The 12,517-nt window shown below is 43.6% G+C and overlaps 1 protein-coding gene across 1 annotated transcript; it reads right to left on the reverse strand.

Annotated features, from left to right (window-relative positions):
• Positions 1-7,890: 7,890 nt before the first annotated feature.
• LOC132452342 (TNFAIP3-interacting protein 3-like) lies at positions 7,891-12,480 on the reverse strand. The gene is made up of 10 exons (XM_060044916.1): positions 12,240-12,480; positions 11,962-12,057; positions 11,183-11,255; positions 10,565-10,636; positions 10,398-10,463; positions 10,128-10,262; positions 9,907-9,999; positions 9,647-9,727; positions 8,790-8,915; positions 7,891-8,294 (listed from the first exon to the last, which is right to left on the reverse strand). Exons 2-10 carry the CDS (start codon positions 12,039-12,041, stop codon positions 8,154-8,156), a joined length of 867 nt encoding a protein of 288 aa, XP_059900899.1. The 5' UTR covers positions 12,042-12,057; positions 12,240-12,480; the 3' UTR covers positions 7,891-8,153.
• Positions 12,481-12,517: the final 37 nt, after the last annotated feature.

Below are 12,517 nucleotides of genomic sequence, written 5' to 3' on the forward strand. Positions count from 1 at the left end.
CTAACTTTGACAGCCTGGGGAACCTTCTTCCATTCACTTTCCACCAGTCGGCAGGGTTATATTCAATTAAATGCTTCAAGGTCTCACAGTATGCAACACAACGTCCTTTTGATCGATAACAATATAAATTGATCGACGCATTTCTTAACGATCAATTATCGAGCATCGATTAATTATGCCCATCCCTAATTCAAATATCGAAAATATGTTCTGTCTATTGTGATTTCAGAGGCTCCCAGGCCACCGGGGTTTCTGGGGTCCAGGAGTTTGCAGGGTCGACTGGGGGGTGGGCTGGGGGGTGGGCTGGGGGGTCCTGGGAACGGAGCGGCTGGTGGTGAGGTTCCTTGGGGTCCCTTTCAAAACTAAAACATTTCTGCTGGGAGCCAAACACAACCTTGACACTCACTGAAGTGAAGGACTCCAGGATGTGTACAACATATTTAGGGAGCAGGACAATAAGGTTCTGGCTTCCATGGGGGAATTGACATAAAACGTTTAGAGACCTGCTTGCCTGGAATTCAAATTTTGTCTACGAATTTTAAAACTTTTGTGCTATCAGTGTCACGCCGCATCCTGCTCCGCGGTCCACTACCTCCATCTAGTTGCTACTTGACGTCAGTGGTCCTCCTCCTGACACACCAGTCTACAATCACCAATCACCATTCCCTACTTCAGCCAGGGATCTCCTATCAGCCGGAGCCAGTTCATTGTTACGTCTACCTAGTTAGTATCGGTCCTACCAGCATTCTTGATTATCTGTCTCTAGCCTGACCCCTTGGTAACCATCTCTCCTCCTCTCTAGTTCTCCCCCTGCCACCGAACCCCTGCCTGCCTGACTACCCGCCTGTCATCGAGTCCTTGCCTGCCCGACTGCCTGCCTGTTACCGGACCCCTGACTGCCTGACTACCCGCCTGTCGTCAAGCCCCTGACTGTCTGACTGCCTGCCTGTTACCGGACCCCTGCCTATCTGACTACCCGCCTGCCTACCAATAAATCCCGTTCCCTTTACCCCGTCTCTGCCTTCCTGTGTCCAGCACTTGGGTCCCCACGTTCTTTTCCATAACAATCAGGGGCTTAGCTTTAGGTTTACAAATCCAATATAATAATACATAAACCTTAGAATATAAATATGTATCTACAGATACTCTGTGAATACCTAATAATTTAAGTTGAGTGAAATATAGTTCAGTGTTGAGGTTGTTTCAAACATGTTTTAAGTCTTATGTTATCATAGGTTCAGGCTAACAAGCTGCATTAGTGTAATTACAGTTATATGCTTATAGCTGAATTGCAGCAATCACAGCAAGACTTGGGCGATAACACTGACCGTATGCATGGTTTGCTTACTAATGACCTTGCCAAAAATCTTTGGTTGATGTTTATTTTATTTGGAAATTTGCCAAAGGACATGTGACAGGACAGGAGGAGGCGCTCAGTAGGACTGTAATGACCTGCGAAGCCAATTTTGCACGTGCTGGCTATGTGTACATCTCAACAGCATCTACTCTTTGCTTCATTGATGCCCTTAGGGTCTTTACAATATAGACAGAAAGTTTGAAAGGACAGCTGAATTATTGTCATCATTTATTTTGACTGCCCATTTTTCAATAACTATGGACGAAATTGTCTGCTAAACTACAAAATAGCAGTTAAATAGTAGGAACTTCATCAAATGTAGCAATTTATAAAAATATAATTTTCGCCCAATGTCCCGACGTTGGTGGAATGTCTTCTTTACGACCACACCGAAGTCTTCCTGGAAAAAGGGTTAGTCTAGCCTAAAACAGAACCAGGCCCACTTCCTCAAAGGGAACCCCCACGGAATACTGCCCTCTTGCTAGCCAGCGAACAAAGAGCTCTGATTGGCCTTATTTCACACAATATAATTGTACTGCCTAAGCCCTAAACTTAGTAGTACTGGTTGTTGATTCCGTTTATAGTTTCCGACGTGCGCCCAGCGCGCTCCAATTACCGCAAAAATGAAGACAGTTCAGTTTATTTTGCTGGTTTATTTTCCTTCCAATAATACACAGCCGCAATAATTCTAACTCAAAATACATGTAACAAAACAATAAACCCGAATTCCTCACTAAACTAAGATGCATTAACACACGGGGACACGGGCACACGGGCACAATCGAAAAACTGCTTGCTTCCCCATCAACAACAACCTGTGATCAGGTTCAATCAGGTTAAATGCCTCACTCTGCTGACCCGAGGTCAACTGAACCACACAGCCCCCTAGTGGCACGGGGTAAAATTACACGAAAATAAAGCACATTTAATATGGCTCCTACACACCAGCCCCTAATTGCGTCTGCTAGAGCAATTACACCAACAATTTTAAATGAGCCATTTGTGTGTTGAAGTCCCTCGAGATCCTGCTCATGCTCCCTCCTCAGCGACCGGAAGTCCTTCTGCAACCTGGTGAAGTCTTTGTGGATCTTCAGTTTCTCGTTCTTGACCTCAGTCAGCTTCTCCTTCAAGGACTCCAGAGACTCTCCGTCTTCATCTCTCTGGTCCGTCGTCTCCGGTCTCGGCGCCTGCACTGCGCTGCTCTGTTTGTCTATCTTAGTATTTCTCTTTTTTTTACTCTTCTGCTGCTTATCGTCGACGACGCTCACCTCCTGGGCTACCTCGACCTTCAGGGAATCCTCTCTTTTCCACGCCTTTATTTCCTTTTTCTTCTTTGGCTTTGGACCATCTTCCTCCACGACCACAACACTACTGGACCCTTTCTTCCCTTTGATAGGCTTGGTTTCCTCCTGCTTTCCTTTCTTCTTCTGGACAGTTTCGAGCGTGTCCTTGCCCATTTCTAAATGCGCTCTACTCTTCTTGGCCTTCTGATCGACCCCCTGGGATTCTTCCTCACTGGCTATCGTCTTGGTCACAGATGTTTTAGATCCCGTCTTGTTCTTCTTTGTCGTCTTCTTCATCACAACGACCTCCTCCTCCTCACTTTCGTCTATATTTATCACCTCACTTGGATTCTGGGCCTTGACCTTTTTAAACTTGATCTTTTTCGTAGGCAACACTTCTTCCTCTGCTTTGGACTGAACCGATTTGTGGTTGGTTTTCTTGAGCTTCTTCTGTTTCTTTCCAGAAGGTTCTTCCTGTTCTGCAGAAGCTCGGTCATTGAAGTCATAGTTATATTGGCTAATTAACAGTTCTTCAATATGGACAATGGCAATTCTATTTGCACAAAATGAAGGGTGGTCACTTCCCCCTAACGGGCCATTTATTACCCACCCCAGTAGGGTTCTGATTGCGTAGGGTCCATCTTCACCTTCACGACTGTTAATGACCTCCCAAGGCTCCATCAACTTGGAGGCGTTTGTGCCAATTAACAGATCCACGCCAGCGTTTATGTGTTGAATGTTTACACTGTCTAAATAATGCCATTTTCTCAGCTCCCTATCACTGATTATGTTGGCTGTAGAGACGGGCATTTCTTTCTGGGTAAACACTTTGGGAAGTGGATAGAAGCTCTCACCAGACAATCCGGAAATCTCCAGACTGTCAACGATAGAACTTTCTATTGAGTTGTTATGGCCCAAGGTGCGGATATGAATTTTGCATTTGCGTCCTTCCATGTTCAACCTGTCGACAAGCTTCCTGGTGCAGAAAGTTCCTGTACTCCCTGGGTCCAGAAAAGCGTAGGTTTCAATAACCCTGTTTCCCTTTGCGCACTTCACCTTAACAGGCAAAATGGGAAGAATACCATTGCAGTGGCCAGCCCCTGTAAGACCACAAGCGGAGGATGTTGTGCGGCTCTCAGATGTTTTTGACCGCTCACTGTTCTTCTCATCCTTTGAAGAAACCCTTTCTTTCTCTTCAATGTGCAAAACACTGGGGTGCGTTCGGTTGCACTTTTTGCAAGTGATGCGCCTGTCGCAATTCCTGCTCAAGTGTCCTGTGCACAAACAACTGAAACACAGACCTTTCTCCTTTAGATAGTCCAGTTTCTCCCTGTGTGGTTTTCTTCCCAGTTTAAAACATTGATCTAAAACATGACCACCAGCAGCACAATACTGGCAGAAGACAGAAGTAGTTTTAGTGAAGGTGGTCACTTTGCCGAGAGCCTTTTCCCTCTGGTCACCATCTGGTCTGCTGCATCCGTCCTCATTCCTGTGAGTGTCTGCTTTATATCCATCCTCAATGACCACCTGTGTTGCAAAGCTGTTTCTTCTCAGCTGTGGCGTCACCTGTATCTTGCTCACTTTTGTAGCTCCTTTGAGCACAGGTGAAGTGTCCTGTATAACACCAAAGACTGGATCTGAAATGATTCTGACCTGGCACTCAATGAACTTGACAAGGTCTGAGAATCGTGCCCTTCGACCAGTTTTCTCCAGTACGTCACATGCCTTTGCTCTCCACTTGTCTCTTAGTTTATACGGAAGCTTCTGACTAAGAATCTTCATGTTCGCTGGCATGTTGAGTTTCTCCAAATATTGAAGATCTTCCATAGCGTTGGAACACTCACGGAGGAAAAGCCCATAAGCTTTGAGCGCTTTGGTGTCTTCAGCTTTGATGCTTGTCCATCCTGTGACCTTTTCCATGTAGGCCGCTGTTATTTTGAACTCATTTCCAAAGTGCTCCTTTAGTAACCTTTTAGCGACAGCAAACCCTTTGTCTGCAGTCATGTGAAGGCAGCTGCGTACAATATCTCTAGGCTGCCCCCTAGTGAATTGTTCGAGATAGTATCCTCATAAATGTGTTGAACTGCAAAGGGTCTCCATCATAAGTTGGAATTTCTCTGCGCGGCAGCAGATGTGATGTTTGCATTTGAACAAGGAGAGCCGTTATGTCATTCTGTTGTTGCAGCAGATTGTAAAGACCTGGGGTCTCATTTATAAAACTGTGCGTGGGATCGCTACTAAAAGTGTACGTACGCCCAAAAGCCAAGTATTGCGTGCGCCAAAAAATATTCCGATTTATAAAACCCTGCGTACGCACACCGTACGCAATCTTTGCTTTATAAATCACAGAGTGCCTACAAGTGTGCGCAGCTGAATCAGCTTCACGTTCCGCCCTGTATACGCCCCTTTTTAACCATAAATGGTCAATGCAAATGACCTCATGAATTCGATCTGCATATAAAACAGACTCAGATGCAAGTATTATGTCTTGTCGGAAACAATGGCAGAAGTACTGAGAAAAGCAAAAAAGCGAAATTTCACGGAGGTTGAAGTGGAGACACACACACAAAAAGCAGAGTGAGTGGCAACATGTTGCTGCAGCAGTGAACTCTGTCAGTAGCACGGAGCGCACAGTCCCAGAATTAAAAAAGAAGTGGTCTGACATAGTTACATATTTTTATGTAGCCTAGTGTTATGGTCCCTAAATACCCTCTCCCTCCGAATCCTGCCATTTGCATGGTCCACCAGAAGTGCCATATAGTGCAGCATTACCACGGCGCAGACCTCTGTATTTATAGGGTTACGGTAATAAGACTGACCGAGAACACCTTGGATAATCAGTTTGTAATCACCCACGTAAAATGTTCTTGAACATAACCCCTTTTTAATGCGCGATTTGTCATGAAAAGCATCAAGAGTAACGGACAACGTTTGTGATGAGGAGTGTGGCTTGGTTTTCCACACTTGGGATTTAATTGACATTTGATTATGTGTTTACAGTGTCACATAAAAATATTATGTTATTGACACATGTTGGACAGATGCTTTATTCCATGCAGTCGCGCCGTCAGTGGACAGTAGGCTATGGAGTGACGGGATTAAATATAGAGATTTTTTTTTTATTTGTATTCTAAGGAGATGTTTCTGGAGTAATAACTGAGAAATAACGCAGTCGATTTAAATTATTCTGATTAGGATTTAACGCATGATACGGGTTGAAATTAAATTTATGAAGGGCGATGATAAAACATAATCGTTCTTCTCACTCTACAATTCTTCGGTCTGACTTCAGTTCACCACCACACCATCTGTGTCGCCAAGTCTCCTTTTCCTCCAAACCATGCGTACGCATGGGTCAGAGTTTGCTTAGGGCTGCGCACATTTTCCCGTCAAGTTGGTTTTTTATAGATCACAACCTTGGCGTGGAAAGTCACGTACGCCAATTTCAGCCCCATTTTGTGCGTACGCAACGGTTATAAATGAGACCCCTGCTGTCTGATTTTGGTCTTGCAGGGGTTGCTGCACTTGTTGGCCTAGAGTGGGTTGAAAGCTTTGACTGAATGTTGGCATTGATTGCAAGTGAGGCAGTTGAGAGCCATGACTGACAGTTGGCTGTGGTTGTGATGCATGGACATAGATGCTGAAACGATTGAAGTTTCAGCATTGCATTGTTGTGGTAAAGATTCACGCTGCTGTGCGGGTGGAGCCACATATATTGAGGCCTGTGGATTGAGAGAGGTGAGCTTAGATCTAGCCCCTTTTCTGAAGTAGGAAGCCATTCCATCAGATTGCCTTGAATGGATGCTGCTGAAACCCCTTTACATTCAACATTTTAGCTTGGTACCATATTTCATGTTTGCTTGCTTCCTCAGCAGGCAATAAACCCAATAAAGATGCATGCACCTGCTGTATTGTGTTACACAACTCATTAAAAACGGTTAACTCATTTTCAACCTTATTCACATGTTCTTTATCACCCATGAATTTAAGAATAGATTGTTTTACTTTAGACAGTTTACCAAAGTTAGACTTGCTTTCCTTTTCTAAAAAGCTTATTTTTTCCAACAAAGCTTTATGTGTTAATTTACCCACACGTTTTTCAGTTACAGATTTTACCTCTGCACCCGCAAGCTCAGTCTCAAGGCCCAGTTGGCCTGTTCCCTCTTCAGCCATAATGACGACAAAGTCAGTTGGCTTTATTAGTCCGCAAAATAGTTTGTGTTGCGCAAACAACTCGTCTCGACGAGAAAGTTATTTTTAGTCGGTTGCGAGTCTGCTACCAATGCATTGGGTTTACGCGAATGTGTGCACACAAATTACCATGGCCATTCATATCAGCGCTGATCCACACATACCCCAATCGAGCGTTGGCCGGCTTTGATGAATGATGTCCCGGTGAGATGATGCTGTCGCTGACCCGTAGCTCACTCCGGTAGCTCCAGCTCCGTTAGCGATCGGCAACTCCAAACACAGGGGCGGCTGGCCCTTAGTGGGCGATAGTGCCCCGCCCACCCTCACATCCGAGGTTTCCAAAGAAGACGTTAATCCACAATGTAACAAGTCGGCGTCCTCTTGGTGAGCGTTCTCCAAATCGAAGCAGTTTTTCGACCTAAATGTACTGCCTAAGCCCTAAACTTAGTAGTACTGGTTGTTGATTCCGTTTATAGTTTCCGACGTGCGCCCAGCGCGCTCCAATTACCGCAAAAACGAAGACAGTTCAGTTTATTTTGCTGGTTTATTTTCCTTCCAATAATACACAGCCGCAATAATTCTAACTCAAAATGGGCTACATGTAACAAAACAATAAACCCGAATTCCTCACTAAACTAAGATGCATTAACACACGGGGACACGGGCACACGGGCACAATCGAAAAACTGTTTGCTTCCCCATCAACAACAACCTGTGATCAGGTTCAATCAGGTTAAATGCCTCACTCTGCTGACCCGAGGTCAACTGAACCACACAGCCCCCTAGTGGCACGGGGTAAAATTACACGAAAATAAAGCACATTTAATATGGCTCCTACAATAATAATAGTATAGGTGTGTACTATTTTAACGATTTAGTCTTTTAGAAGACACGTTTATCTAAAACTGCTTACAGTAATATAGTGCATTTCATTGAAGGGCAGGTAGAGTTAAGGTATCTTGCCCAACAACGCCTAGAGGTAGACTGTGGACATTGGGCTTTGAACTCAGGAATGTACAGCAAACCCAAGTGAGTTAAGTACAACATAACACCGCCATGAAAGTTTTGAATAAAGTTCACCTTTAATAATGTGTAACTTTTGGTTCAATATATCTCTCAAAAAAACACACTCAAACACACACACGCCAATTGAGCGGTTAGTACAACAGTAAGACCTGAGTGAAAGTAGACCGTAAAGTGCATGCAGTATTATTTCAAAGGTAGACGTGATCGAGGTAATCCCTGGTTGATTAAGATGTCACAGTGGTTAAAGTTGAGGACTTCAGGCCCTGATGGTGTCAGAGCGAGGCGGTCTGGGCCGGTCAGGAGGCAGACCGGGGTGTGTGGTTGTGGATCTGCTGGGGCTCAGTGGGAGGATATGTGGTGTAGTTGTTGGCTGGGGGCGCTCGGTTTGGGCAGTCACACATGGCGACGGGTGGAGCTAGGACTGGAGCCCATGTGATCTGTGAAGACGATAGAGGAAAGAGCGTTGGCCATCTGATCGAGAGGATGTGTGTAAAACTAGTAGGGCCTTAGGTGTACCTTAAAAGGAACATACATTTGTTCACTTTTAATAAAAAGTAATATACATTAAAAGTATATAATAATAATAATAATAATACATTTAATTTAGAGGCGCCTTTCAAGACACCCAAGGTCACCTTACAGAGCATATAGTCATCATTCAAAACTATGTAAAACAGACTAGGAATAAAAGGAAAACAGAGGTTAAACATGAAGAAGAATAATAATTAATAACACTCAAATACGCCTAAAGTGAAGGGGGGACCTCACTAACCACCACCAATATGTAGCACCCACTTGGGTGATGCACGGCAGCCAATCGGTGCCAGAACGCTCACTACACACCAGCTTGAGTACACACACCACCATATGACTTTACAGACACCCAGCATGTTGATCAAGCTTTTATCTTGAAATGATGATGCATGTGGTACCTTGGACTTCAGAGTGTGGAGCTCGCTGTGGGTCTTCCTGTACTTTTTCTCCATCTCCATGAGCTTGCCCTTGAGCCTCTCCCTGTCTTTTCTCTCCTTCAGAAAGTCTTCTTTGTAGACCTCAGCCTAAACGAAGAAGCACGGACATTACAACATTTTCCTACTGTACACAAACCTCAGCAGACATTCACAGCACATAGCAGACAATCACCTCCCTTCAGCGATCAGGACTGCAGAGTCGTTCACCAGCTTCCGCAAGAGACTCAAGACTCACTTGTTCAGAGTTCACCTGAACTCTGCACAGCCTCCCTCCTTACCCCCCCCAATACCTCTCCTCCATTTCTCTCCTAAATCCACCCCTCTTACGCACTTATTGTATGTTGTACATCCTGGAATTTAAAATGGTACTTAGCATCGTGTAGGATCTTATCCTAGTTATCTTTGTTGTATACAAGGAATAGCAATTGTAAGTGCTAGGCACTTGTTTTATGTGCTTAACAGTGATATATTCGTTGTCGCTTTGGATAAAAGTGTTGCTTGATTCCCTAAATGTAAATGTAAATGCATTGATAGCTGCCACTCAGTTGTGAGGTTATCAAAAATATTAACAGCATCCTTTTTGGGGTTTGCTATGAGGCCTACATGCTTTAATCATTCTTGCTATCATGATGAAACCAACCTAAACTTTATTTTGACATTATTGTTAACTGGCAATTCAAGTTTTACACATACTCTTGATAATTATGCAGCCTAGGTCTCAATGGGCCCCAGAGGTGGAGGGTCAAGCATTACTGGGCCCTGACTAAAAACTGTTTAAAGAAGGCTGCGATGTTGCGAGAATACGCAAAATGAACTACCTGATGTTTCCAAACATTGTCTTTTGGATCTTCTCTGGATTCCCCCCAGACGAAACCGCTCTCAAGAGATTGTTGTAAGGCCTATAGACACATGGAAAAACACAGCAATTTGTTTGCAATTTTGTCATTGTGATCTACTTCAAACTCTCTGACACGAGTTGAAAGTATTTGCCAAATCATTGAACAACTATTTAATTACTCTTGGGGAAAGCCCTCAATGACGTAATAACACACACACACAAACTATTTGAATGACTCACCTGATTAAGACGTCGTATCTCCTCGTGCTGGTGCTGCCCCCTTCTGGTCAAGTGTGCGTTCTGCACCCTGAGCTGCTCTGCGTCTGTGTGACTCTGCAACACATTTCCCGTGAGAATACAAATCAGTAATCATACATTAGTGAGCAGACATCTGTTATTAAAGGAACTGTGGTTACGGGATCAGGTGTTCTGGGAATTCCTGTTTTTTAGAGTTAATTTACCATTATTTTCTCTTCACTTGTCTCTTCTTTTACGTCTTTCTCTGGTACATTTTGTTCCACTCCGTTTTGGCACATTTCTTCATTTAGTGGACGGCTTGGCTGGCTGGTTTTGGCCGAAGGTTGTTGCTCCCTGACCTGAAGATTATGCATAGAATACAAAACACATTAAATACACACATTACAATTTTCTTGAGTTTACAATAGGGCTCCGAAGTTGATCTTAACCTCAAAAATAAAATGAACTCAAACCACAAACTTGCATTCCTTTACCTTTGCTTTGTAATACTGTGTCATGACTTTGTACTGATCCGCCCATTTATTATTGATGGAGATAAGCTGTGAAGAAAAACAAAACAAAAACCCTGTATTGAATCTCAATGGGTAGTTCTCAGGGTTTCTAGATAACTATTAGTATGTGTGTTTTACCCTTAACGTACCTCTTCTCTCTGCTTCCACAACATGTCCAACTGGGCCTGGACTGAGCTCATATCAGCGGAGGACATGTTGGTCTGAAGAGAGATTGGGAGGGACAAGGGGGAGAGAAGGAGGAGAGAAAGAGATGGGGACAGAGAGAAGGAAGAGAGACAAAAAGAGAGATAGAGGGAAGGAAGGAGAGAGAGAGAAAGAAGGAGAGAGAGAAAGAGGGAGAGAGAGTGGTGGTTGAGTGAAAGAGGGAAATAATTGGGGAGGGGGGAAGAGAGACAAATGAGTGTGAGAGAGAGAGAGCGAGACAAAGGAGAGAGAAACAGGGAGAGAAAGAGAGCAAGACCACGGAGGGAGATGAGGAGGGGGGAAGAGAGAGACCACGGAGGGAGAAAGAGAGAGAGAGATGGTTAGTTACAGTAGTGAGTGTGTTTGATGCTATCTCCACCACTCACTTCCCTTTGCACACTCTGGAAGTTCTCATGTCAAGTGTTTCCAGTAACCCAACAACATCATTTCCTGTGGCTAGGGGACAACTATGTGTGTGTTTGTGTGTGTGTGTGTGTGTGACTGATTGTGAAACTTAGGTAAACCGACATGTTGAGCATTGAGTTTTGTAATCTCTTAATTACTTGTCTGGCTGGTGCTGGTGTGATGTTTTCCACACCCCCTCTGTGAACTCCATGCAACTCCTCTCCGTTCAGCCTGTGAACGGCAAAAAGATATTAACATAGATATATATATGTGTGTATATATATATTCATATGTATACATCAAGCTATTCCAAATATATCATATTCACATGCATGTGCAGCATTCATTTCTGCCTAAGCCTAAACGGTAGCTCTGTTGACCATTCGGCCAGGTGAGACAGTAGTAGTAGTAGTAGTAGTAGTAGTAGTAGTTATTGTAGAACTAGTAGTACAGGTAGTAGTAGAAGAAGTAGTATTCAAATAACCTTTTCAATACCATCAGATAATAACAGATCAATGAGATTATATGTGATCTGAATCAATGATGTAATATAATGGAATTTAGTATAATAGATATGTAGCTCAGAGGGAAATAGGACACACCAGAATTGAACATAAAATAGTATAATGGATTAGAATATGATAAAGAATGACATTTTAATAAAACAGAACGGACTACAATACAATGGAATATAATACAACGGAATATAATAGGCCTATATTATAGAATATAATAGAATGGAGACTGAAGTTAAATAGAACACAACATAATTTAACAGACTATACAATACAATTGAAAATATAACCCAATAGAAAAGAATAGAGAGCATTGTTTAATCAGTGATCATCCTCCATAAGCCAAGCCATGCGTTAATATTGTGTTCTACTGATACTATAATAGGCTACTAAATATGCAATCGATACAATAATTGACCCACCTTGCTGAGATCGGCAGTGATGGATATAAATGGTTCACTTGCTCTGCGTTCGTGGTGTCGGGGATCAGTTGCTTGTCCATCGGTTCGCTGTCAAATCTGAGGAATCGACGTGCGTGTGTAAGAACCAACGAATCACACGCCTATTGTATGGCCTAGTACCCGAACCAAATAACCAGTTATTCTGCGCCAAACTCCATATAGACAAACAATGACCTGAATATTCCACAATTGTAAAGTCAAGTAAGTTACTAAACCGTCGTTAATTGACATTTACTTACTGCACGTGTCCGTTTCCTTCTCCCGCCCCCTCTAAAACTTGAATGAAACCTCCAGTGCGTGAATGAAACCTCCAGTGTGTGAATGAATCCAAGGTGCGGTGACTTCATTGTAGGGTTGGCCAATAAATAGGATCAGTTGTGACGTCGGGGCAAGCGGCCACACCCCCCTTGTAGCCCCGGTGTCGCCGAGCACGCGCCCTGTACCTATTTGAACCTTGGATTGGGATTCCCTCAAGTAGACTAGACCCGCTCCCATTTCCAAAGCCTGGCTGGTAGAC

This window comes from Gadus macrocephalus, chromosome 23, assembly GCF_031168955.1.
Source record: "Gadus macrocephalus chromosome 23, ASM3116895v1".
NCBI classification, from domain to species: Eukaryota; Metazoa; Chordata; class Actinopteri; order Gadiformes; family Gadidae; genus Gadus; species Gadus macrocephalus.